Here is a 24,677-nt window from a genome sequence, read left to right as displayed (position 1 = left end):
CCACTTCAGAAAAATGAGAAACTTTGAAGGCCACCTGGTGATAACTGAAGAGAATTGCAGTATATCTCCGCAAAGAAAGGAGAAAAGCCCTACCACTTGAATACTTAACATGCCTTTGGTTTGCTTAATACTCGTTGCTGTGCTACACTCTCCTAAACCATAAAAAAAATGCTTGCAAGCAAAAAAACCCCAAAATCTAAAACACGCAGTTACAGCAACGACAGTGTAAATATCCAAGTCCTCGAGTTATCTTGTATCACACACAAGGGTAACACTAGTCAGCTCTTTTTCCATCTAACCCCTGGACAGTGACAGTGGCATTTTGCTGTGATGATATGTGCATCATGTCTTCATGAAAAAAAACCTGCCTTGCAGTCATGGATCAATCATAATGAGAAACATAAGGATTATTATTTATATCCTGTGCACTGAACAAATGTCTTCAGCTTCTGTTGTCATTCTTCTCCAGGTTCTTTTCCCAAAGCACACTGTTAGAACATCTAAAGGCACCAATCAATTTAATCTTCAGAATATTCTCTGGTACACTGTTGCAAATACAACCACATTGGGTTTTTTTCCTTTAAAAAAATAAATTCAACTTCCAAGTATTTTGTATTCAACCTCCAAGTATTTTCGTACTCACATTTCTGAGGACCAGGGTGGTTCTTCTCTCTTTCTTTTCTTTCTTTTCTTTCTTTCTTTCTTTCTTTCTTTCTTTCTTTCTTTCTTTCTTTCTTTCTTTCTTTCTTTCTTTCTTTCTTTCTTTCTTTCTTTCTTTCTTTCTTTCTTTCTTTCTTTCTTTCTTTCTTTCTTCTCTTTCTTTCTTTCTTTCTCTTTCTTTCTGTCCCTCAGTGAATATATAACTTTATTTTTTTGTGTACTTATTTATGTAGTGTGTCATACTTCCGTTGATGCACTGGTACTCAGCTGGTGGATTTTGCTGAGGGAAAAATCTTGCTAATCATTGAATAATTCCTGATGATGGACTTCTGCTATAAATGTGATAAAAGATAGCCAATTGGTTGCTCCCTGCAGCAGAGTCTTCAGGAAAGCCAGATTTACTCAGAAATGGATGTGCAATGTTGTGCTTGATATGGTGGAGACACAGTAAATTAAGTACTTTTCTCCTGTTGCTTCTCTAATGCTTTTTATTTCTATTTCTCTTCCTAACCTCTCTATGTCCATGCTGATGGGGCACAAGAACAACAATCAATTAGGTCCAAGCCAATACTTTGGATTCAGGATTAGAGAGTGCAATAATCCATGGAAGCCACTGAACATTTTCTTTTATTATTAACTTTGCTGCAACCAAATTCTGATCAGTAATTTCAGGGTCTAACAAAAACAAGAATGTGATGTGATCTTCTGTACAGAAATGTGCAGAAATTGTCACTGATTTTTGTATCAAGGCTAAAACTTTCGCTTAAAATATAGAGTATAAGTTAAGAAGTCACACAGATACTGAACATTTCTCCAAGTGCACACTAGGATAGAACACAGCACATTGGGGAAGAAGATGTGGCTTCCCTAACAAATAGACAACCTGTCAAAACATCCCAGAGGAACTGGATCCAAGAGTTGTTGGGATCCCCATTTCAACTCCTGTTAAGCTTCCTTTCCTCACTGGCAACATCTGGAAACACATCAGGCCAGAAGGGCCTCTGATCTGACTCAGGACAGCCATTTCAATTAGTGTTCCCAGTTTTGTTCTAAATATTTCACATGAGGGCTAAATTAATAAACTTCCAGGGTTCCAGTGGTTTGATAGCCTTGAGAGTAAAACCTTAGCTCTGGCCTGAACTTGTCTACTTCTAGCTTCCAGTCACTGAATCTCATAATATCTTTTTCTATTACATTACAGAGGAACCCATCCTCAGAATCATCTCTCCATGGAAATTCTTGAAAAAAATTACCAAGTCTACCCTTAAACTAGTCCATGAAAATTCAGTATTTTTAATTCATTTATCAGGTAATTTTTCTTGTAGTGTTGTAATTGACTGCTACAAACTGGCTGCCCATCTTGCCTCCTGAGGTCTGGCAATTCATGGTGGATGCAGATCGCTGCTCCTCGCTCTCTCTGCCTTCTCTCCTAGAAGATGTTATTGCTCATGAAGAAAAGTCAGAAAATTGGGAGCATATCTGCTCTGGAGATACTGCAGATCACAAACTGAATATTAACCCAAACAACCATGAAATTCAGCATATGTTTACATTCTGAACCCCAGAAGATGAGGAACCAACATGTTCTCTCCTGTTATTTCTATCAGATGGGAGTGGTAAATTCCAGCAGTAGGAAGGTGTAACAGATGGTAACGTTAATCCTCTGCTTCTACTCAAGCACGAATTTCTGAATAACCTCAATTCTGTATGACCACATGCTTTAGGCCTGGAAATAGGACCTCATATTCAGAAGCTCCAAGCAATGAACTTCAAACCTTGTTTCTTAAAGGTTTGTGTCTGCAGTGCCTAAGTCTGCCTACAGCAGTATCACAAGGTCTCACCTGCTCCCTTGTGTGCCAGGGCACACTCTGTGAAAGACATGCTCAAGCCCAAACCCAGAGCTCTGCTCACTTGCCAGGCAGTCAACACAGCTGTGTGCTGGCTAGCCAGCTGTGTAACACCTGTGCTTCGCCTTCCTTTCTTCCCTCCTGTGTAACTGCTTTTTCTCGCCACCCAAAGTTGTAAGAATTTAACCTTCCAAGGTTTGTACATATTTGCAAATATGGCTAAGTAGGTCAGTGTGTTCAGAAGTCCTTCGAGGAGGAAAGGATTCTTGGAAAAGGAAACACCTAGTACTACAATTGCTTAAGACTAATTTCCTTAGATAAAGAGATAAAAAGATTATTGTGCACAGTGTCAGCTAAGTAACACTCATAACATGAGCTCTTCCCCTTAGTTCATTATTTACTGCTTTTACCAGCATTTTATTCCCAACAGTAGTATGTTGAGAAATACTGAACTAAAAACTCACGTGACTTGGCTGAAAATATTTCAACATATTTACTATGAATTGCTTACACCTATGACCTCGCTTGCTCTAATACATTTAATATCTGCGACATAGACCTTGTACAGTTTTCAGTCAGAAGGGCCTGCTCCATCTATTGTGTGTTTGACAAAGTATTTTCGTGACATTTACTGAACATTGCAATGCTGGTAAACAGTTTTACAACACCACATGTTGGTTGACAGTTACAGCTTTTGTCATGATGTGCAATCTCAACTTGGCCCAGTGTTCCTGTTTACTTTGAAATGTTGCACAAGCAGATTAGTATGACAGGCAGGTGTTTCTGGTCCATTTGCCTCGGATGTTAAACAAACACACTTAACTTTACTTGTTTGGCACAAATGCTGCCAAGATTGGGTGCAGATTCCGTGCTGCAGCATACACAAATAGCTTTCCTAGGACCTTTCTTGATGAGGTCACACTGCAAATCCTGTGTCCAGTTCTGTGCCCCTCGATTGAGGAAGGACGCTGAGGTGCTGGAGCATGTCCAGAGAAGGGCAACACAGTTCAAGTCCTGTGAGGAGCAGCTGAGGGAGCTGGGGGTGTTTAGCCTGGAGGAGACCAAGGGGGACCTCACTGCTCTCTGCAAACACCTGACAGGAGGCTGTAGCAGGTGGGGGTCGGTGGTTTCTCCCAGGCAAATAGCAATAGGACAGGACAGACTTAAACTGCTCCAGGGAAGCCATAGGTTGGACTTCAGGAAGAATTTTTTCTCAGGAAGAGTGATTAGACATCGGAATGCGCTGCCCAGGGAGGTGACTGAGTCACCGTCCCCGTACGTGCTTAAGGAAACACGACGTGGCGCTCAGTGCCATGGTCAAGTGGACAAGGTGCTCGGTCACGGGTTGGAGTCCATGACCTCAGAGGTCTTTTCCAACCTGATTCTGTAAATGTATTTTTTACTTCCGCAAGCTGCTACCTCGGCGTTGCCAAGGCATCGGATCTCAAGTCGTGCAGTACGGCAGCTCGCTTGGACGACCCTAGGGCTGTGCCGCCGCGCAGAAGCGCGTCCCACACGGGAATCCCACACGGGGACCCCACACGGGGACACCCCCAGCAGGGCCACCCGGGCGCGGGCAGGCCCGGCTCTGCCGCTCCCCGCGGGAAGGGGCGGGGCCAGGCGCGCACGCGCGGGGCGGTGCGCGCGGTCACGCGGGGCGGGCGCACGCGCGGTGCGGATGCTCGCGCCGCCGGGAGCGGCGCGGCTCCATGGGGAGAACATGGCTCCCTTCCCCGAGGAGGTGGACGTGTTCTCCGCCCCGCACTGGCGCATGAAGCAGCTCGTGGGGCTCTACTGCGACAAGGTAGCGGCCCGGGGCGGCCCCCGCGCCGCCGCCTCGGGGCGGGAGGGAGGGTTTGGGGAGTGCGCAGCTGTCAGCGCCCCGGCCCCGCCGGTAACTTGTGCCCTGCGCTGCCGCGGGGCTCCTCAGCCCCTCACGGGATGCCGGCGCCGCTCCCCGGCCGCGCACGGCTGCGGCTGCCCTCGCTGCCCTGCCGGGCCGGCCGGCAGGAGCCGTGTCCCGCTCGGCCCGGCGCGGAGGGGCGGCGGTGCCGCGCAGGGAGCGCCCCCCGGCCCGGGCAGCCCGGCTGAGCCGCCCGCGGCCCGGCGCTCCCTGCGCGGGCAGCGCGGCCCGGCCGTGTCTGCCCCTCAGGCAGGGCACGGGACCGTGCTCGCGGGTCTGTGCGCAGCGTTCTGCTGGTGAGTGGCGTAAAGGTACCCTGGGTATGTGCTTTTATTTTAAATGGATGTGATTTTGCTCGTGGACAAAGGTAGTTTTTATTCTTGCATCAGGGTAGTTAAGTAATCGAGGCTGGTGTGTCACCTGCAAGGCAAACTTCCCTGCAGCAGCTTGGAGTGTTGTGGGAGAGTTTTGATGAAATACTTCACAGCCAGCATTCCTACTGCAAGAAGTTTTAACTCCTATCTCTGGGCATGAAGGGCTATTTTGGACAACCAGACTGGCTACAGACTTCTAAAAGAACGGTGAAGTTACATGAGGCAGTTACAATTGCTGCTGCTGCCAGCAGCATGGGGGAGTTCATGCTTCCCGAATTCCTCGTGGCACCTTGCACCTCTGGGATTCACCAGGTCCTTTCGTGTGCCTCTTCCATTTACTGACAGGTTAAAGAAAACCTAGAGCTGCTTTTTGCAGGATTTGCTAACTGGACAGGCTGGGCACAGGGTCTGGGGGGAGGAGAAGGGGGGACCTTATGTAGTTTCTTTCACTTTGCCTTTTATTTGAGAGTACATTTGCAATTAACTTAATCTGTGGCAGCAGAAAAATTTGTGCTATCGTAACAGAGTGGATTTTATTTGAATGGAACAAACACCCCCACTGACTCCTGGTAGCTGTTTGAGTGTGTTGTTGACAGAAGCTGAACAGGTTTCATTTAAACATCCAGATCTTTTAGTGGTTTGGGTTTTGTTCCTAGAGAGGCATTTTTGTCACTTTTATTGAGCCTCCCACAATGTTTTGACCAAATTTACCATTCTTGATAAAACTTCCTGGGGAGCAATTACTGGTTTTCCCGAGTATTGAAAAATTTTATTAAAACTATCCAGTTTGTAATGTTCATAACCTTTCATTTTCTAACAGTTTTTATATAGGAGTTTTCTTGCTGTCCTTTTCTTTTGGATAAGGGCAAGCATGAAAGAATGGCACCTTTTATAAAAAAGTGTTCAATTTTACGTCCTTTAACCCTGTTGCAGAACTTGGGGTGTGTGCCTTGCCTGTGACTTTTCATAATGCCAGCTTTGCACCAGAAAAACTCCCAGTATTTGAATTTCCTTCTTACGGGATTCAGATGCTGCAGTAGGTAGGTCTGTAGTTCTGCTTACATGGCAAGTGTAATCTCCAAAGCCATGCTCTTGATAAGTTTAGCTTGACCTTGAGGGTTCCTTAATTTTGTGAATTACATGTTACCTGTGTTCCTCGGGTTCCCTGTGTACTGTAATATAGTTGCTACTTGTGTCTGAATTTAGAAAATTCCACAGAATGTTAGTGAGGGTGAAATGGGCTCGTCCATCTTTGCTTCTCAGGAGAACAATTACATTGTTTCTGATGGATAAAGTACATAGGCACTTAAATAATCCTTTAGGACAGAGATACACAGTTTATTTTGTTCTCCCAGGACTTCACGCGAGACAGAACCGCAAACTGGACATTTAAGCTGTTTAGTGCTTTAGCAGAGTTATCCTACATTTTTTTAGCTGTTGCTAGCAAAGATCTCCCTGTACCTTTGCAGCATTCCTAAATGGCATTTTTACCTGCGCTGTATACATTGCCTTGGACTTGCGTAATTTGAGTAATTAGAATTATGTTTAATAAGGAGATCCACACTATTGCCAAATCTCTCTCCTACTCTGATGATAAGAAAATTCATTAAGTGCTCTAGGATGTCCCCCCTGTAGGCAGTGGAGTGCTACAGCAGACAGTCTTTATAACTGAAATGCTTGTCCTAATGCCTGACGTCATCTTTGCTACAAATAGAGCAGATTCTGTTTTCCCATCTCTAGTGAACCGTTCTTCGTTTTCAGAAAGATCTTGCGTCGATTTGCAGTTGTAGCCCTGTCCTCCATCTTAGTTATGTGTTCTCTGGCTTAAGCAAACGGATTCATTCTACTTCATCACGTGGGTCACGCTTGCTGTACCTCAGTGTACTTGTTGCTTTTGTCAGAACTAAGCTGCCATTCTCTAACAGTTTAAGATATCTGACTGCTGCTGTTATGATTGCCTGCCTCTCTGGCTCCCATCAGTGCTTGAGGTGACTCAGGCTCCAAACTGGCAGAAAACATTTTTTTCTCTGAAGCAGAGTAGGTTTTCTGTGGATGTAGTGCTGTCAGCAAGCACTGGTCCGATCAGTACTGAAGCCAGTGGGAGGTAGAGAGTGGGACTGTGACAGCCAGCAGCAGCTAGATTGACTGAAGCTACTGTGAAACCTCAGCCTAATTATGTCTGTGTTTTCCTGAAGTCTTGTGCAGAACGGGACAGCGCTGGTGTCGAGTAGAGCAGATTTGTTGTTCTGCAGTTCTTTTTTTAACAGCAGCGTACTTGCTTTGTGCTTCTCTAATCCCATGCTTCTCTGAGGACTGATGCTGAAATTCCCTTTCATTTTTGTCATTAGACTCCTATCCTGTATGGAGCACTATGAACTCGTCCAAATCAGCATGCTGATGTCCAGTGAGGCAGTCACTGTTGTCACGTTGTGTTCTTGTGTTTTCTGCACTTGAGAATGTGCCACTTGTGTAATACCAGCTTTCCTAGCTGTGTGTGAAAGTATTGTATCTGTCACAAATGAAACAACACAGATTTCAGCTGATAAGGAGAATCCCATTTTGGTTTGGCTGGAGACTGGTAGCTTGGGCTTGAGAGCGCTGTTTGCAAGTGTTTGAGCTACCCTGTGATTTCCTGCAGGCTCAGTTACTTTGCTGTAAGGCAAAACAATACCAAAAACCTTAGAGAGATCATGATCTGTAACATGTATCATTTTCCCTTTAAGTGGTTTGGTTATCTTATCAAAAGGAAGACAGATTCTTTTTTCTAAACAAATCTGTGCTGGCCAATTGTCACTTCTTATAGCTTCAAGATTGGGACTACTCAAGTAGCAGACTCTGGCCTACGTACAGGCTGCAATTAAATTTTTCCTAGGCCTTCCCCAGAAACAAGACACCATGTCTTCCAGTATGGGATTTCAAACTTCCTGCTCCCTTGTGGAGTTACTGCAGCCAGAACATGTTTTCAAATCTTTGTGTTACAGAATTGCCCCGCAAGTTTAGGGTGCTTTAGGAGTAGGAAAAATGGTTGCACTCTTAAATGCTGTAATGAAGATACTGGTATTTGATTGCTTGTTCTCACGTCCTTCTGTCTGCCTCTCAAAACTAGTGTGAGACTTCGTACTGTGACTGAGTGGGTGTAATAACTGGCTGCTGCTGGAAGGGTTAATTGCTGATGATATCCTTTATGCTTGTCTGGCCACCCGATGAGCAGCCAGTTCATCTAGGGAACTGAAGCGAAAGGTGATTCAGTAAAACTGGCTCACTAAGAGGTCGAACAAGCTCCAGAACCAGGTTGTCAGTATGGGAGGGAACAGGATGAACCATGGCAGGAGGGAACAGCTGCTTTAATAGCTCAGCTTTATTGTGAAACCTTTGGGTGTTCGAGCAAAAGCATCTAAGGTCCTTCTTTTGTTTGCCTGACTTCAGTCTCCTGTGATCTCATCTTTCTACAAAAGACCTCTGCAGTTATTTCTCATGGTTCAGTAATTGCTTTGGCTAGTTCTTCCTGGAAATTTGGATCAATTTTGTCATATTCTGGTGACTTGAATGCATTGAACTTGCATAAATATTTAACTAGTGTTTTTCTTTTCTAGTCTATGTTTTTGACTCTTTACTAAAAATTAATTGCCGTAAATATTTTTCCTAGTTAATTTTTTCATGCAGATTTGAGCAAAGAAGACCTTAATTTTTTTCTGTTGTCTTCTGTCTTTCCTGTTAAATAGTTGACTTAAAGTATCACTTTTCTTCTGTTGTAATCTGTGTTCTCTGTCCTCCTAATCTGAAGTCTAAATGCTGTTCTGTTCAAGTTACCTGCACTTACTTTTGGCTTTTGCTGAAGAGAATGAAATGTTTTCATATGTTAAATTTGTGATTTTCTTGTGTCATCTGTAGTATGATGAACCTTTTAGAAGTGAAAAATACTCTGAATTGAGTGGATTTGGCATTGTAAAACATTGAACAGGGCATTATATGGCCACATCAAGATCATAATTTTTCTGGCAGCCAGGGGGACTGAAATCTGAAAAACTGGACCAATTAACTTAGGACTTAGTGTTTCAAAGGGAAATGTTTTTCCCTTGATGCCCTTGAGAGCAGAAAATGCATGTTCCAAGAAGCGAAGTGTATCTGTGTTTCTAATAAAAAAAAAAAAAGTTGGTAAAGCTTTTTTTCTCCTTTTGAAATCCCTTTTCAATATTTCAGTACACTGCCATTCATTTTCCAGAGTTGCTGCAAATAAGTGTGTGTTGATTTAGAAATTTCTAGTTTTTAGTTATTACCAGTTAATGTGCTGCAGCATTGAGCATCTGCCTTCACCTATGTTTAGGATGAAAGAGCTACTTGAGATGTTTAGTCCTAGTAAGTCTGCAAATTTAGGTGGGCTATGCTTTCACTGCAGGCAAAAGATGGAAGGAAATTCCTTCGTTGATAGAAGGAAATTAAATCTCCTCATTAGCATCCAGGGACAGAGGGGCAATTTGTTGTCTATGTCTGTTTATCAGGAGTTGTACCAGTTATCTTTCCATCTTAGCTTTGGGGTGCTGAATAGTTCGGTAACTTTCTGCCATACCTTCTGGGAAATAGCAGCTTTGAATTATTTTTTTTTTTCTGAAGAAGAATATTTTGAAAATTAATCTGGAAGTGACAATGAGTTTTAAATATCTACATTTTAAAATAAATGTGTTTTGAGTGCCGCAGGAGGTCTGAAATGAGGGACAACAGTGATAAAATGTGTTTGGGGTTTTTTTTTTTGAGTTTTTTTCAGAGCTGTATAGCAATTTCATTTTTTTCAGGACGCTTCCAGCACTTGTTTCTACCTTCTCATAATTTATTTAATTTTGTCTATCAAAGCACCTATTTTTCCTTTTCCATCAGAGGCTTTTATATTTTTTTTTGCCTGCCAGACATGGTAACATTTTTTTCTCACTAGTAATTGCTTATTAACTACTTTTGCCCCTGCATTATATGAAAAAAGTTTTCTGTTCACCTTTCACATACTGCTCTGATTTTTCATCCTCTCTCCCAGTCTGCTCTGGAGAGCAGTAACAACCCACCTTTGTCCTTCTCTGCAACAATTTGTTCTCTCATGTTCCGTGTTACAAAAAAAACCCAAAACTGATGCCTTCTAAAAATCCAGGAACTGTAATTAGTGTGTTAGTATTAGTACAGGTTTTGTGCAGCTGTTCTAGAATATGCTTTAACTGATTAAATACTGCAAGTTGTAATTCTTGAGACTTGGCTTTTTGCTTTTGCAGTTAGTGCCCAAGATGGATTAAGCTGGACTGGTGAATTTTTCCAGTGTCCACCTTTGTGTTAGAAACTTACAGTCAGACTGATGCAGAGGTGGAAAGACATTTTTTGCTGTGATTCTGTTTTGTCAGTTACTGCAGTGGGAGACTTCAGTCCTGGGGCTTCAGGTATGACCTTGCAGAAGGCCAGAAGAGCAGGTCTTAGTAGGAACCTGTATCCTTGAGGGTATAAACCAGGAAAGAGGTCTTCCATGGGAGATAAATAAAAGCATAGTTGCAAGTGTTCATCATGATTTCATTCAAAGCCCTCATAGTTCATATGTTTAGTAGCTTTTAAATTAGCTTTAAATTGTTTTATTCTTTTTGGTTCTTCTCTACATACCTGGTGATAGCCTTTTTTCTTCCAGCCTTGGTAAGCTTCTGCCTGTGGAAATCACATGGTGATGGAGGCTTAGCTGATTTTATCAGTGCATCTTGAGCTGTGCTGTCTGCTGTTAACCCCAAGAGGATCTGACATTTGTAGCAGTTGCATCACTGAAAATCTTGGTTGAGTTAGTCCCATGTTGTTACTCATATCTCATTGTGAAATGCTTTTTAGGATTCAAAACCTGATCTGTAGGTGTTCATTAGACAAATTTGACTGTGGATATAGTACAAGACATTGATATGGAAGACACTAATAAAAATAGAAATAGAGGAAGTTTTTTTCACTGTTCTCTTATGTTTGGCATTTATCAGCTTGATCTTAGCCTTTGAAAATAGAATATGAGGTTTTACCTTCCCTGTTGCCAGCGTTCTTTGAAAACAAAATAATTCTGTAATTTTGTGTGCCTGAATCTTCTGTGCTGTTTGTTGGTTGGTTTTGGTTTGTGGAGCTTTTTGTTTGTCTGGTTTGGTTTTGGTTTTATGGGGTTTTTTTTAGTAGTTGGGTATTTTAAAAACCAATTTTAAGACTTTAGTGATGCTGCAAAATAACCAGGAGCTTACACAGAGGATGGGGTTGCATTGAGAAGACAACATCAGAAAGAAGGGCATTTGAAAGCTTTGGATTACTTGAGTTCTCCCACATTCTGTCCTTCCTGCTTAACTAATTGCTATTATTTTGAGTTGACCCCTTGCCAAGAAAAGTGCCCAGGGTGGAAAACTGATTCCTCCCCTGATTTTAGGCTTCATAAACATAAACAGGTGGGAGTGTGAAGCAGTTTAGATAATTCTCTTACTGTTCTCCTCATACACTTTTACATAAGGAGCAAGCCAAGGAGAGGTAACACTGAGGAAAGTCATTCTCTTGGCCAGGCTACCTCAGCACCTGAGTTCTTCTTTGGGGACAATATCAACTGAACTTCTTGGGGATTCCTAAGTAAGACATGGCTTGTAACTGGGTGTTACTAGTGCTCCAGCCAGGTGAAAAATGAACCCAGTAAAAGGCAGAGCTCCTCCCTGGATTAGTACACCAGAGGGGTTCATCTTGCAGCTGCATGATTGCTAGCACATATTGCAGGGAAGCCGCAGGAATGTGCAGTTAGAGGCAGGGCTGCTCCTTCGGTGTGTTTCCTCCTCCACACCCACGCCCTCATTTCCAGCAGATTAAGTATAACATGAAACCGCATGCTCTTGCTGTTGACACAGGCACACCTTGTTATGGTTTTTGTTCCTCCATTTTCTTGTGCCTGAAATTGAGATAAATACCTCTGCAGAGTCCAGGTTTGTCCTTTGAATTTCAGTGCTACTGCATGTGCAGAGTGCTAATACCTAAGAATGTAACAGTGAAAAGATACAGCTGACTAGTAATGCCTGCTCCTTTTTTCTTCTGGTGCTATTCTATTCTAAAAATCTGTTGGTTTTTTTCATAGAATCTTAGACTAGGATAATAGAATATTCTGAGTTGGAAGGGACCCATCAGGATCATTGAGCCCAATTCCTGGCCTTGTGCAAGAATCCCAGCCCTAAGAGTCACACCATGTGCCTGACAGCGTTGTCCAAAAGCTTCTTGAACTCTGTCAGGTTTGGTGTTGTGATCACTTCCTTGTGAAGCCTGTTCCAGTTCCTAGCCACCTTGTGGGTGAAAAACTTTCCTGATATTTATCCTGATATATTTTTTTCTTTTAGTCAGGATGATCTACCAGCTCCATAATGAAAAATATTTTACTATATTTTAAATTAGTTTTAAATCTAATGAGTTAACTGGTGGTAGAAGTCTAATCTACATTGGTTATCAGGAATATTATGTCTTTTATTTCATATCCTATGGCTGTCAGCTGATTGTCTTTTTGTGGTTATACATGGAAAACAGAATATAGAGAAATGGCCTGTTAAAAATGTAACTTGGGATGACTCAAGAAAAAGAACAACAATTGATCAAGAAGACTAGGAAGAAAAAAATGTCTTCAATTTTTTTTAGATTCTAGACTGAATTTTTAAGGTTAGTGGTTATTCAGAATTCATGTGCTTATTGGGAAAACTTTCATTTGAAATTAAGCAGCTTGTGAATTTGTAGCCACATTAAACTTTTTAACCTTGAGAAATTATTCCATTTAAAATTTGTGAAATCTGTAGGGAGAGTGGAAAAATAAATTTTTTTGCTCCTATTCTCCTTCCTCAAATTTTTGTTGTTTTCCAGATTGTAGTTGAGAATAGAGATACTTGTAAGTGGGAACGTTAGCATGCAGCATAGACTTCGCTTACGGCTGTGCTAGTCTGATAAGAGCAGTGTACTTTTTCTTTATTCATCTTTGCTGCTTTCTCCTTGTCAGGTCATGGTATTCTGGAAGGAAGAAGCAAACATTTTTCACTCCTTAAATGTATTTTTGGCATAGTTAGTAGGAAAAAAACTGTTCCAATTTACTCACTGTAAACTAAGATTACTGGAAAATTAATTTCCTTCTTCTAAGAAGACATTTTTCCATATTGGCACATGTATAAAACACTTCCAGGAACCAAGTTAAATACTGTGTTTTGTTTGGTTACTTTATTAGCAGTTTTGAGCTTCCTTATTTATTGACAACATTTTGGATAGAAATGTCTATGTCTTCATCAGATAGAAAGTTTCATTTTTTTAAATGAAAGCACTAAAGCCGTGAGGAAGATGCAAGAGTTGAGTGTAGAGTTATTTCAGTTGAGTATTGTGAACATGAAGCACTGTCTAAAGAGCAATAGCTGTTAGTGTTGCCAGTATTGATATCTTGTTCTTAAAGCACAAAAATTAAGCAGTGTGTTTCAGTAAGGAAAGATGTATGTTTGCTACAAGTCTGTACATTCATCTTGACAGTGTTAATGGGTCTGTTATAGTCCAATAAGGTGGACACTCACCTAAAGCTGGCATATACTTGTCTGACCTACAAAGATTTTTCAAGTATGGCTATGCATTAATTACATCATTTATTTTCTTTTAATAAAAGTTTAAGAAATAAAGTGAATTTAAAAGCTCCTGGCTACTTCTAGACGATGCCTGCATCAGCCATAAGTCTCTGAAGTGTTTCAAACAGACGTTGCAGTACAAAGGACTGACTGTTGTTTGGAAAGTTGCTCGGGCTGTTTGGATTATGAATAATGCTTAAATTTCAGGAGCCACTGAAACTGTTTCTCTTGTGGTACTGCTCCACAATTAGAGTTTGCATTCCAAACACAAAACCAGTTGTGCTGTAACGTACAACTGTTTAAATGTAATGTCTTCAGAAGCCCAGAAAGCTCCCAAGTCTCTTGAGCACTGGTGGCTGTGGTTTAGCGTGGTGTATTTTAAGCCTGTTCAGGATTCTCACATGCGCTGTGCTTTATATTTTTGATGAGTCAAAAAAAAATCCATTATACAGTCCATTTCCTTTTCCTTGCCATTCTCTCTTTGAATTTGGGGATGTGTGATTTTTCTTCTTGCCCTACTAAACTCCTGCACTAGTTTTCCTTGTTGGAGCTGGTGAAAAGTGGACCTTGGAATGGAGTAGCTGCTGTCTGTTAATAGTCTTGGTCCCCCATCATGAGACTTCATCAATCCTGGTAATGAAATTACAGGTCTGACCAAGTGACTTTGTTGCTAGGCTACCTATCCTCTGAAAAGCCAGTTGTTTTCAGCTTTGGCTGACCTTTTTAATACAGTGATTTCTGATTCAAGTATAGTTACTGAACTTCAATATCCTCTCCATAGGTGCTAATCTGTTGGATATCTGCTGGAAGCCTCAGTAGCAGAGGTGAATATACAAGTGCTTCATGTTATAATGGCTTCTATAACAGTCCATTTCTAACAGGCGTTCTTAAATTGCATGCACAAAGATATTTATTTATTCCAGATTTGTGGATGACAGTAGGTAGATTCAACAGAACATTTTGAGTCTTGAAAAGGCTTTGAGTCGAGATGATGAGAAGATGCTAGTTTTTTATTAGAACCATTTTCATGATTTGTTTTTAAAGCCAACAGCAGAATTCAGTAGATTTCCTGTTACTCACTTCAGCAGTCTTGTTTACATTTTTAAGTCAATCAAAATGCTAAACATTTGGGAGCATGTGGGATTCTTGGAGGGAGAGGGGTCTTTGCTGACTGCCTCCAGTCACTTTGTGGATCCTTATGGGTAGAATGAACTGTATCAACACTGTCCTTAATCAAAGGAAATGCCACCTGAGAAACCCCAGTTAGTTATTGAGATGTTACGCACGGGTGCTGGGAGGTGAGGAGGCTGTCCTGAGGAGTTGCGTCTGTGCCCCTTGCCTGTGCTGGCTCAGGCTTCTGCTTTTCAGTGTGGAAAGTCAAGCCCTCAGTTTCATGTAGTACCACTGCTTCTAGTGCTGCATTCTCTGTGTATAGGGGGATTGATATGGCCTTTGAAGCCAAGATCTTTCCCCATTAGGAATACAGAACAACATATGCTTCAAATCCTAACAGTGTGTTACAGACATCAATATTTTCTGACTTCTGTCAGTAGTTGGTCTAAAGTGTATTGGAAAAAAAAGAGAAAAATAAAAAACCCCTTTTAAACTTTGCTGTGCTTTCTCTCACTTCTGGGGCTAAGTAAGTTTGTCTTTCCATAGTGAGAGTCCTTTTACTCATATGTACAGCATGTAATGTACAGTATGCACAGCTGACTTGGAGTTGCATAAGGATTTGGCAGGTGTCCAGCGTGTTTCAGTTGCATTTTGCTGGTGGCTGCCAGGAAGTGGCAATGCAATGTCACAATGAGTAAGTACCTTTGGGGGCTTTTAATGAAAAAAAGTTTTGCATATCTCAATTTGTAGTTGTTTTTGATGTAAGTAATGTGTATGTGTCAGATTCCCATTTCTTGTAAAACTCATAGATTCCAGAGTCTTTGTAGCTAAGCCACTTTTGAATATTGCGGTAGCTTGTTTTCTGAATTGGAGACTACTTTTAGAGTGCTTGGTCTTGTATGCTGCTGTAGGCTATGATTCTTGAAGCTGCTCTTGGAATAAAGCATAAGAATGGAAAAGTCTCTGGTTTTCTATGTTCACCGAAGGAAAATGCAGTTTTAAAATGTATTGTTGGTGATAATGGCTGTACACATGTAAAAATGGCACTACTATATTACCTAGAATTTTGATCTGTCTTGGTTTGTTGGGTTTTGCTCCGTTGGAAACCTTCTGCAACAGCTAATGTAGTTTGTATGCACTGGTGGGACTCAATATTCCTAATGGGTAATACATCCCCGAGGATGGGCTCAGGGACCTATGCTAATGGCTTTTTGGTATGGACAAAAAGGTGGATTGGGAAAGGTCCTGTCAGTAATCTGCTGGGCTGGGGAGATTGCATTGACTTCCACCAGGAAATCTTTCTACATTTGTTTACCTCATTGTTTCACAAGTTTTGGTTTATGTTGCTTAAATACAACTTTGATTTTAATGGCTTCATTTTATGTTAAAAACTGAAGGTGTTCACCTTTTATAAGTAAGGGGAGCGATGAATTCCTTGGAGCTGATGCCTATTCTGAGGATTTAACTTCAGTTTGACGTGATTTTCATTGGTTTTTTATGAACTTTTTTTTTTCTTCCTAGCTTTCCAAGACCAACTTCTCCAACAACAATGATTTTCGGGCTCTGCTGCAATCTCTTTATGCTACATTCAAGGAATTTAAAATGCACGAGCAGATTGAAAATGAGTGTATCATTGGTTTGCTTCAGCAGCGTAGCCGGACAGTGTACAATGTGCACTCGGACAACAAACTCTCAGAGATGCTTAGCCTTTTTGAGAAAGGGCTAAAGAATGTAAAGGTGAGTAGACTGTGAAAGATTTGTGACCTCAGGAAAACATTCTGTGATTACACCTTCGTTTGCCTCGGCTCTTCTTCATATTCTTTATGAATAAAACTAAGGAGGAAGAAGAAACTTTCTGATATGTTTTTTTGATACTTTCTCATCCAAAATGCAAATTCTTTTGCCCTTCACCACAATTACTAAGTTTCTAGTAAAAAGTCTTTTCAGACATGTGTTTTGTGACAGACAGTCTTCACTGTATCTAATTTGAGGTGTTTTGGAGGGATAGCAGGGAAGTTTCAAATATGAAGACTGTTTGGCTGACTGTTCAGAAGTTCCTGGCTATAGAAATAATGGGGTTTTATTAATTTGTTAGGAAACCTTGAGGATCTTTTTTTTTGTGATTGTTGTCACAAATGTAGATGATTCCCAGACTTACCAGAAAAAAAGCAGCATTGTTTTATTCTGTGGCTCATGTACTCCTTCCAGTAATCTGTGGCTCAGCAGTCCTGTTAATAGTCCAGTTTTCAAAGAACTCTAAATGTTATTTCTGCATCTGGCTTTTTTGACAGCAACTTAATTTCTAACTTCTTCCCCCCTTCAAGAATTCTTCTTGAATTCTTCCATGTCTTTCTCTTGAGGTACCCAACTCAACTCATTTGACACCCCACATTACATTTCTAGTATGTGTGGTCCAGATTTGCAATAAGAAAAATGTTAAATAGGCAGTTGATGGACTCTGTTTTACCATCTAAGCCTCATTTTGACTTGGGAACCCTACAAATGATTTTTTTCCCTATGCATAATAAACCTTAAATTTTGTTTTGTGTCCATTAGCAAGTCAGGAAATGAAGGAGAGAAGGAAATTTAACACTTGGCTTTGTGTTACACCTTCTCTGATAGGATGCTATTGTTATTCTGATATCTTAAGTGTGCAAAACCAGATTTCTTTAGTGGTTAGTTTAATTTAAACTGCTGGCTTAATCTTGTCTCTGAAATAGTCAGGGTTTCTTGACGTTGTAGAACCTTGAAAAAAAAAACATTTACAGTAAGAGTTAGGAGGAGCTTCAGTATGTTGCAATTACTGGGCAGATTTCAAACCAGCTTCTTATTAGTGACTCAGAGAGTAATCTAACAAATTGATACATGAGGTTGGATGAACTTGAATGTTTACAAGTCAGTTACATCTTTATTTAAGAGTTCTTTCAATTTCCAGTGTAAAAATCTGTACAGCAAATCTGACTGTAAATTTAGATTATAATTTGGAAGTTAGAATTTTAGAATAACTAAGGTAAAATGTATTCAATTAAAAGATTAAGTAGAGCTGTTTTATTGTAGAACACTTTATATACAAACCATGCAAGTACTTAAATTAGTCTGCTACTACCTTGAACTTTGTGTGAGATTGTAGATTGGCAGATTTCAGTCTTTGCTCCAAAGTAAAAACGGGATTAGAGAAATGAATTCATATATGCTGAGACAATAACCTGGACTCAGGCAGGGAGGGAATTCTTTGCTCTGTCTGTTAACAGGCCAGTACACAGTGCAGCATCATTAAGTAAACACCTTCTTACCATGAAGTAGAGCAAACCTGCTGGATGCATGAGCATAATGGGCTTTCCTTTGAACCACTGCTTTATTGGACAGTTCAATCCTGGAATGACTGGATGAGATTGGGTAACCATTAAGTCTTTGCTTTCTTCTCAGAATGAATATGAACAGCTAAACTATGCGAAACAGCTGAAGGAGAGATTGGAAGCCTTTACCAGGGATTTCCTTCCTCATATGAAAGAGGAAGAGGAGGTAGGTAAAGATTTTCTTCAAATGTGATGAAGATCTTCCTTGGGGTTTGGAATAACTGAATAGGGACAACTGGCTCAGAGGTTCATTGTTTTTTCAGTTCTCTGTTTTTATTGCTATGCTAATTTGTGTTCAGCACTGTGGAGTCATTGTTCAGTACTCTGACTGGAAAGTGACATGTTCTGAAACTGAGAATATAGGAAGTTTGTGCTGAAATTCTAATTCTTAAAAAAATTGATAACAGAAGTCCATTTGGGCTAGGATTGTTTGCAGCAAGTAGTTTAAATGGATATGTAGCAAAACTTAAATGAGAAAAGAGGTGTCCTGTAGACCAGTGCTTCATGACTCAAACTGACACTCCCAAACAGCTTCTGACCTATATTTGAAACATAGACTTGTACTGCCAGTCTGATGATTTATGGGTATCCAAAAACTGGGAAGCATCTTCTCAAGTCTGTCCATGGGAAGTCTTCTCATATTTTTCTTCCTTGCTACTTTGCCTTCCATGTGAGTACTTTGATAAGTAATATAGGTTAAGCAACTTTATTCCCTTCCTTGTTCTGGTGGGGAAAACAATTAAAACAGCTTGCTTGATACTGTGCTGTGTTCTGTCAGAAAGCAGGGAGTTAGAATTTAAAACTTCCATGGTCCTGTCCTTAGGTTCCCTTAATGCATGACGTGTTTTACTTTGAGAGAATTTGAAACAGGAAATTCTGTGTTGGTAGGTCTGTGTAGCGTTACTGACTATTTCTGTCAGCACAGATTTTTTTTTTCCCTTTTTCCTCTGTGTTAGGTTTTTCAGCCAATGTTGATGGAATACTTCACTTATGAAGAGCTGAAAGATATTAAGAAGAAAGTAATTGCACAGCACTGCTCACAGAAAGAGGCTGCAGAATTCAGAGGTCTCAGTAAGTGGAATCAAGCAGAAGAGCTTCAGAAGGTCTTTAAGTATTCTGTGGATGAGAAGGCAGATCAAGGTGAAGTATCTAATAAAAGTAACTTTCAAACTGCAGCTTTTCCCTAAAAAACCACACCTAGTGATGTACCTAGTTATGTACGGGCAGAAAGAGTAGTTCTTATAAAATGGGCATATCTGCAAACCAGTTTTGAAACTTCAGAAACTTAATTGTTTGATATGGGCATCTTGGCAGGTTGTAATGTGGATAGTACTTCACTATTTACCTGTTCTCAACAGTCTTCTTCTCTCTTCCCTCCCATGTTAATATTTGATACAATAAACAGATGGAAAATGTAATGAACTTCTAATTTCATGCTTCCATTGAAATGATATTTTCTATTTCCAGACTCTGCATTTTATTCTTAAGCTGGTTTTTAGGACAGCTTTTTAAGCTTTTTGTGTTGATGTTTTAATAACACAGAATAGTTATCCAAGTGACAATATTTCAGATTAAAAGCATTCACCTTCCCAACTCCTCTACCTAACTTTCCTGGGCCTCTCAGGAATAAAAAAAGGATCTGTGAGTAATGCAAGTGAATGAATCTGTGCAGCATGTGAATAAGTCAGAGGCAATGTGTGTTCTGAAAGTGGGTACTTATTTTGCATTTATCTCCAGTTACCTTTTCTGGTGAAACTTAAAATAAATAACTACTAAAGTAGACTTCAAGCTTGTTTTATGACTGCTGAATCAGCCTAAGTTGTCAGTATTTACAGTTTTCTCTCTTAACAAAAAAGAATTGATGCCCCAATGAAGGGGAGTTAATGTACCAAAAGTGCTGGTGTAAGTCTGATATGTAGAGCGAGCTCTCAAGGACTGAGTTTGTGATGTTGATAAGATGTGCTGCTCTCATTAGAAAAACTTGACAAATTACTCTGTATCAGATTTTTTTTGATAAAACTTGACTTCTCTGAACTACTCAACTGGTCGTTTTCTGCCCTCCAGGTGAAGCCTTCAGAAAAGATCATGGTCCATTCTGTGAAATACTATTGAGTCTTAACAGATGAATGTGACAGACGTAGCTTTGTGGCATTACTTGCTGTTAAATCTAGCTGGAATAGCAGTTTTTGAGTAATTCTGCAATCATTATGTTTCAGGCTTTGGGAGAGGAGAATAAGTGTTTTTCGTTAATTTTTAAGAAAGAGAAGAAAGTAAAATAGCTTGCAGTCCTGTGCAGGCTTAACTGCACAGGATTAAATTTGCAGTTTTCCTGTGAAATTCTCTGTAATTCATGCAGCAACATGCTAGTTGTACAAATAAATACATTGATTCATCAAGTGAAACTTGATGTTGTATTTAATTATATTGTATGTAATTATAAAAACTTTTATTTAATTATATTGTTTGAAGTAGCAATAGTTTATCACATGGTAAAGTTTACATTATGCTCACTTTTGAAGCTTCTTTGCAGAACAAAAATCTAATGCTTCTCTCTCTGTAAAAGTTCTAGGCACTTTAGAAGTAAAACCCCACTATTAGTAAAGCCTGCTATTTTGAAGGACTGCTGAAAACTCCTTTAGAAATACTTTTTGCAAGGAAATTTTTCTGAAAAAAACCATTAAAAATCTCTTAGAACAGCCAAAGGCCTCCGCTAACCAAAGCTCTGAATTTGTTATTTTGTATAGTTTGCAGCTCTCTTTGCAGTATGGGAATCAAGGAGAGCTGTTGGAAATAGTTCCTACTGCTATCCATTGAAGTATTAATTACAGTGGTCAAATTTTAGTCTCTCATCTTAGTACTTAGTATTTATTACTTTACAGCCTGAATGGCTCATCACCATTCAGAAGTTAAAATTGTCAATGCTAGCAGCTAAAGCTAGAAATGAAATTCAAGACAGGTGCCAAGAGTTGAGCATGAACTTTTCTGTGTCCCAGTCAAGAGGCTGAGTGCTTCCAGCGAGAGTGGTCCCAGCTGGTAGGTTCTGCGTGCTAGTACTGTTTCCTGGGAATGTGGCAGACCAGGTACAGATACCACCTGCAACAGAAGGCATTTTTCTTAAAGCATTTCATTTATAGCAGGTATGGCTTTCATCTTTCTGTGGTTGAGTAGCATTAATTTACTTTTTTTTTGAATGAATGAGCCAGATGAGAAAGTGGCAAACAGAAAACTGAACTGGTTTGTTGTTGTTGTTCAAGGTGTTTCATTACAGTGAAAGCTTTTTAAAGTCAAATCAATACCTATCTTTAACAGTTGTTAAAATTTTTTCAGACACATTTTTTGATTTTTCAAGTCAAAATGTGAGTTACACTGCTATTATTAAAGCTGTGAGGCTGTGCTTCACTTAACACATGCTTTCTGTATTTCAGAAACCGAAGTAACAGGGCACACCACAAATATTACTAATCTCCCTCCTGAAGTAATGGTGACCATTTTCAGTTACCTTAACCCCCAAGAGTTATGTCAGTGTAGTCAAGTAAGCACTGAATGGTCACAGTTGGCTAAAACTGGATCTCTGTGGAAACATCTTTACCCTGTTCGCTGGGCCAGAGGTAAGTTCCATTTAGCTCCTTGAAAGCACATCAATTATCAGAATTTTTGGGCCTGTAAAAACCAGTGTTTTAGTATAGGCTTAGCCTGACAGCTGAGCATGTGAGGTGTACCTTTCGGACAAGGATAGTGTGCTGAAACTTGATTGAATGTTAAAAGTCCCCAAAACATACATCGAGCCTGTAGAATTAAGAAACTAGAAGTTGTCTTGGTTGAAACTCCTGAGCACATTTTGTATCCAGCTTACCTAGTTCTACTGAGGTAAAACCCCCCTTTTTTTGCTTGTATGAGTGCTAATAATGTGTTTACTAATGCAACATCTGAATTATTAAATAATCTAAGGAGTTTTGAATTATAAATGCTGCTGTTACACTTATATCAGTAAAATTATTTTCTTAGGTTACTAGGTAGAAATGAAATGCGTAACTGCAGAAAGGAAGTTCAAAATAAGTGGAGTTCTAATGTTTCCTCACAATCTAGTCAAGCTTCCAAGAAAATTGAATGATTCTTTAGTTTTAGTATTGGTTCTTTGGGTATATTACTTCAGTAATTTCTACTGCAGTAAGTGTTTAAAACTTTTTTCCCTCAAACTCTTCTATTAATTAGAATTTCTTATTGAGAAGTGTGACCTTTGCAAAAGGTTCAAATAGACAAAATACTCTGTATTCCAGTGAGGCCAGTAACAAGTCATCAGAGTGTATTTGTAGCCTTATGTCTATATTTATGTGAGTATTAAAGAATCACTGGAGTTTGGAGCTGCAGGCTTCACAGTGCTGTCACGTCACTGTAGTTCAGTAAAAGGAGAAAGTCTGTACTGTTTAATAAGTCTTTTGTATGCTTTTAAGATTTAAAGAGAAAAAGCTGTGTTTATATAACTTAGCTTTAGAGATACATAAAAAGTAAGAACTTCTTTATGGCTTCTAAAATTTGTACAAAGCAGAGAGGAATTAAATAACTTCTTGGTCTGAATTTTTTTTTTTGTTTGGGTAAATCTTCCTGAAAGCAATAGTTTGGTTCCTGAGCTTCCAAAGACTGAGTAGAGAGGCTCCAAAGTTCAAATTCTTAAATTTGCATTTGCAGCATAATTGTCTTGATAGCTCAGTGCTGCACATGCACACAATAAAAAAAGGTAATAGGGAACTGCTTAAAATGAGTGCTTCTAAACCTGGCTTGGCACAACAGGAAGCTGCTCTCATGACGTACTGTTTGTACTACTGCAGTTGTTTGTACAGAAGTGCTCTAACGGGGGGGAAGCTTCTCAGATGGGATTTACTGCCACAGGGAGGGGAAAAGAATTGTAGTTTTATGTAAGCTTAGTTAAATATTTTACTTTTTTCCCCTCCTAGTACACAGAAGGCCTCTGAGGCTTCTTATGTAATATGAAGATGGATTAAAGATGATGAGAAATGTTACCAAAACTTTGTTGTTGACAGTCAATTAGAATTTCATTGTCATTGTGTTCTTCATAGAAGAAACATTGGTCTTTTAGCTATGACTCAACAGGAGCTGCTCTCGCTGTAGGAAGAGTAGGGTTCCCCCCTGTGAGACAGTTCAATAGGGTAGTTTGGTTTTCAGTATGTGTACATCGAGGGAGGCAGCAGAGCTGCTTATCCTGAGCCCAGCACTGCCATATATCCAAACTAGAAGTAAATTAATGCCTGTGCAGTAACCTCAAGAGGGAAGGGCTGCTCCACCAGCTGAAACAGCGAGCTGTTGCTGATCTTCACATTCATCCAGATGTTCTAAAAAATGATTGTGTATTGATTTGAGTCATATGTATGTTGCAAGTATTCTGCAGCTGTTTTAAGTAGGATACTTTCGTATCAGTTTCTCTGAGTCTGGATTGAAGGCACTTGAGATGGTAGTTCATGTTCGGACTCAAGTGTTTAGTATTTCTTATCAGTAAAACAGTCTCAGAACCATGAGTTTGGCAGCTTTTCATTAGAAGGCACAAAATGGCTAACTATCTCTTGTTACAAGGTCTTTTTTAAGACTAAACTATCCAATTAAGAACTGACACCTAGATTATTTTCCTTTTTAACCCAATAACTGATCCCAAAACCTAAATTTCTTACCAAGTGATACACCTACACTACTCTCTATAATCTATTTCAGACTTTTGTGGATTCTAGTCTATCTTGAAGTCTAGGAAACTTTCTCCATGAATGAGGGCCAAAGTCAGTGCTCCCCTGGGGGTCAGGGCACCCCAGAGCAAACAGAGAAATATTCCTGGTACTCTGGGTTTCCACACTTTCGGAATTTGGTTTTTTCTCATCTTGGAGTTGTCACGTGCAGAGACTAAAATCAGGCTGGTTAACTGTATATTTGTGGTATTCCAGAGGAAAAGAGAGATTTATTCACCAGAAGGAACTTGCACCTAGACAGTCCAAATATTCCATGAGTGTTTCTGTTATTTTTGTGAACATATTGGTCCCTACTAAGCAAGTGAGGACAGCAGGCGTGTCTCGGACAGGCATAATAGGCTGTGAGTTCTGGGATGGTACTGAAACTGTTCTAATAGTCTTTTGAAGCTTAATTCTTTGTTTGATCTTTATCCTTAAGATTTAGTCCAGCCTTAGTTGAGATGAATTCAAAATTCATTTATGTCTCTTAAATCAGGTCACAGTATACTGAAAATCTTTCAGTGTTGATTTCTGCTGTGGTGAGAAATTTTTATTAACTTTGTTTTCCTTGTTTTTGGGGGATGGTGGTGAGTAGGTGATTGGTATAGTGGTCCTGCAGCAGATACTGAGACTGAACCTGATGAGGAATGGGTGAAAAACAGAAAAGATGAAAGTCGTGCTTTCCAGGAATGGGATGAAGATGCTGACATAGATGAATCTGGTAGGTAAAATTTATTTTGGTGAAGTGTTTTTTTTTTCCTCAAGATGACATAGCTGTAAGAAACAAGCTGAGTGGAAAAAAAGGGAGATGGAGTTGGTAGGAGAGAAGCAGGCATCTGATTTTAATGACCGGAATTAATTTTTCTAGGAAAGAGCAAACATGAGAGGAGGTGGAAGAGTTATGGGGATGTGTCTGAAGGTACAGGTTAGGCTTCATCTCTTCAGAAAGTTTGGATGAATCATCTTGCATCATGATGCACTCTAGGCTTGATTTAAAACTTGCCCTAAGCATTTAAATCACAGCTAGCTAGCTAGATTTATGAAATGCCCTGAGATAGTGAGATGGTATTTTGATATCTAAAGGAAGTTGTT

The 24,677-nt window shown here is 40.0% G+C and overlaps 1 protein-coding gene across 1 annotated transcript in view; it reads left to right on the top strand.

Annotated features, from left to right (window-relative positions):
- Positions 1–4,167: 4,167 nt before the first annotated feature.
- Positions 4,168–24,677, top strand: part of FBXL5 (F-box and leucine rich repeat protein 5) — a 34,621-nt gene continuing 14,111 nt past the window's right edge. Inside the window, exons 1-6 of the mRNA XM_038134284.1 lie at positions 4,168–4,311; positions 16,022–16,237; positions 17,927–18,022; positions 18,813–18,996; positions 21,282–21,464; positions 24,181–24,306. Coding sequence (XP_037990212.1) covers positions 4,186–4,311; positions 16,022–16,237; positions 17,927–18,022; positions 18,813–18,996; positions 21,282–21,464; positions 24,181–24,306 — 931 coding nt within the window. The 5' untranslated portion in view covers positions 4,168–4,185. The remainder of the gene's footprint in view (positions 4,312–16,021; positions 16,238–17,926; positions 18,023–18,812; positions 18,997–21,281; positions 21,465–24,180; positions 24,307–24,677) is intronic.

Source organism: Motacilla alba, chromosome 4, assembly GCF_015832195.1.
Source record: "Motacilla alba alba isolate MOTALB_02 chromosome 4, Motacilla_alba_V1.0_pri, whole genome shotgun sequence".
Taxonomy (NCBI): domain Eukaryota; kingdom Metazoa; phylum Chordata; class Aves; order Passeriformes; family Motacillidae; genus Motacilla; species Motacilla alba.
The sequence above is the reverse complement of the archived record's forward strand: the minus strand, read 5'-3'. Positions and strand labels throughout refer to the sequence as shown.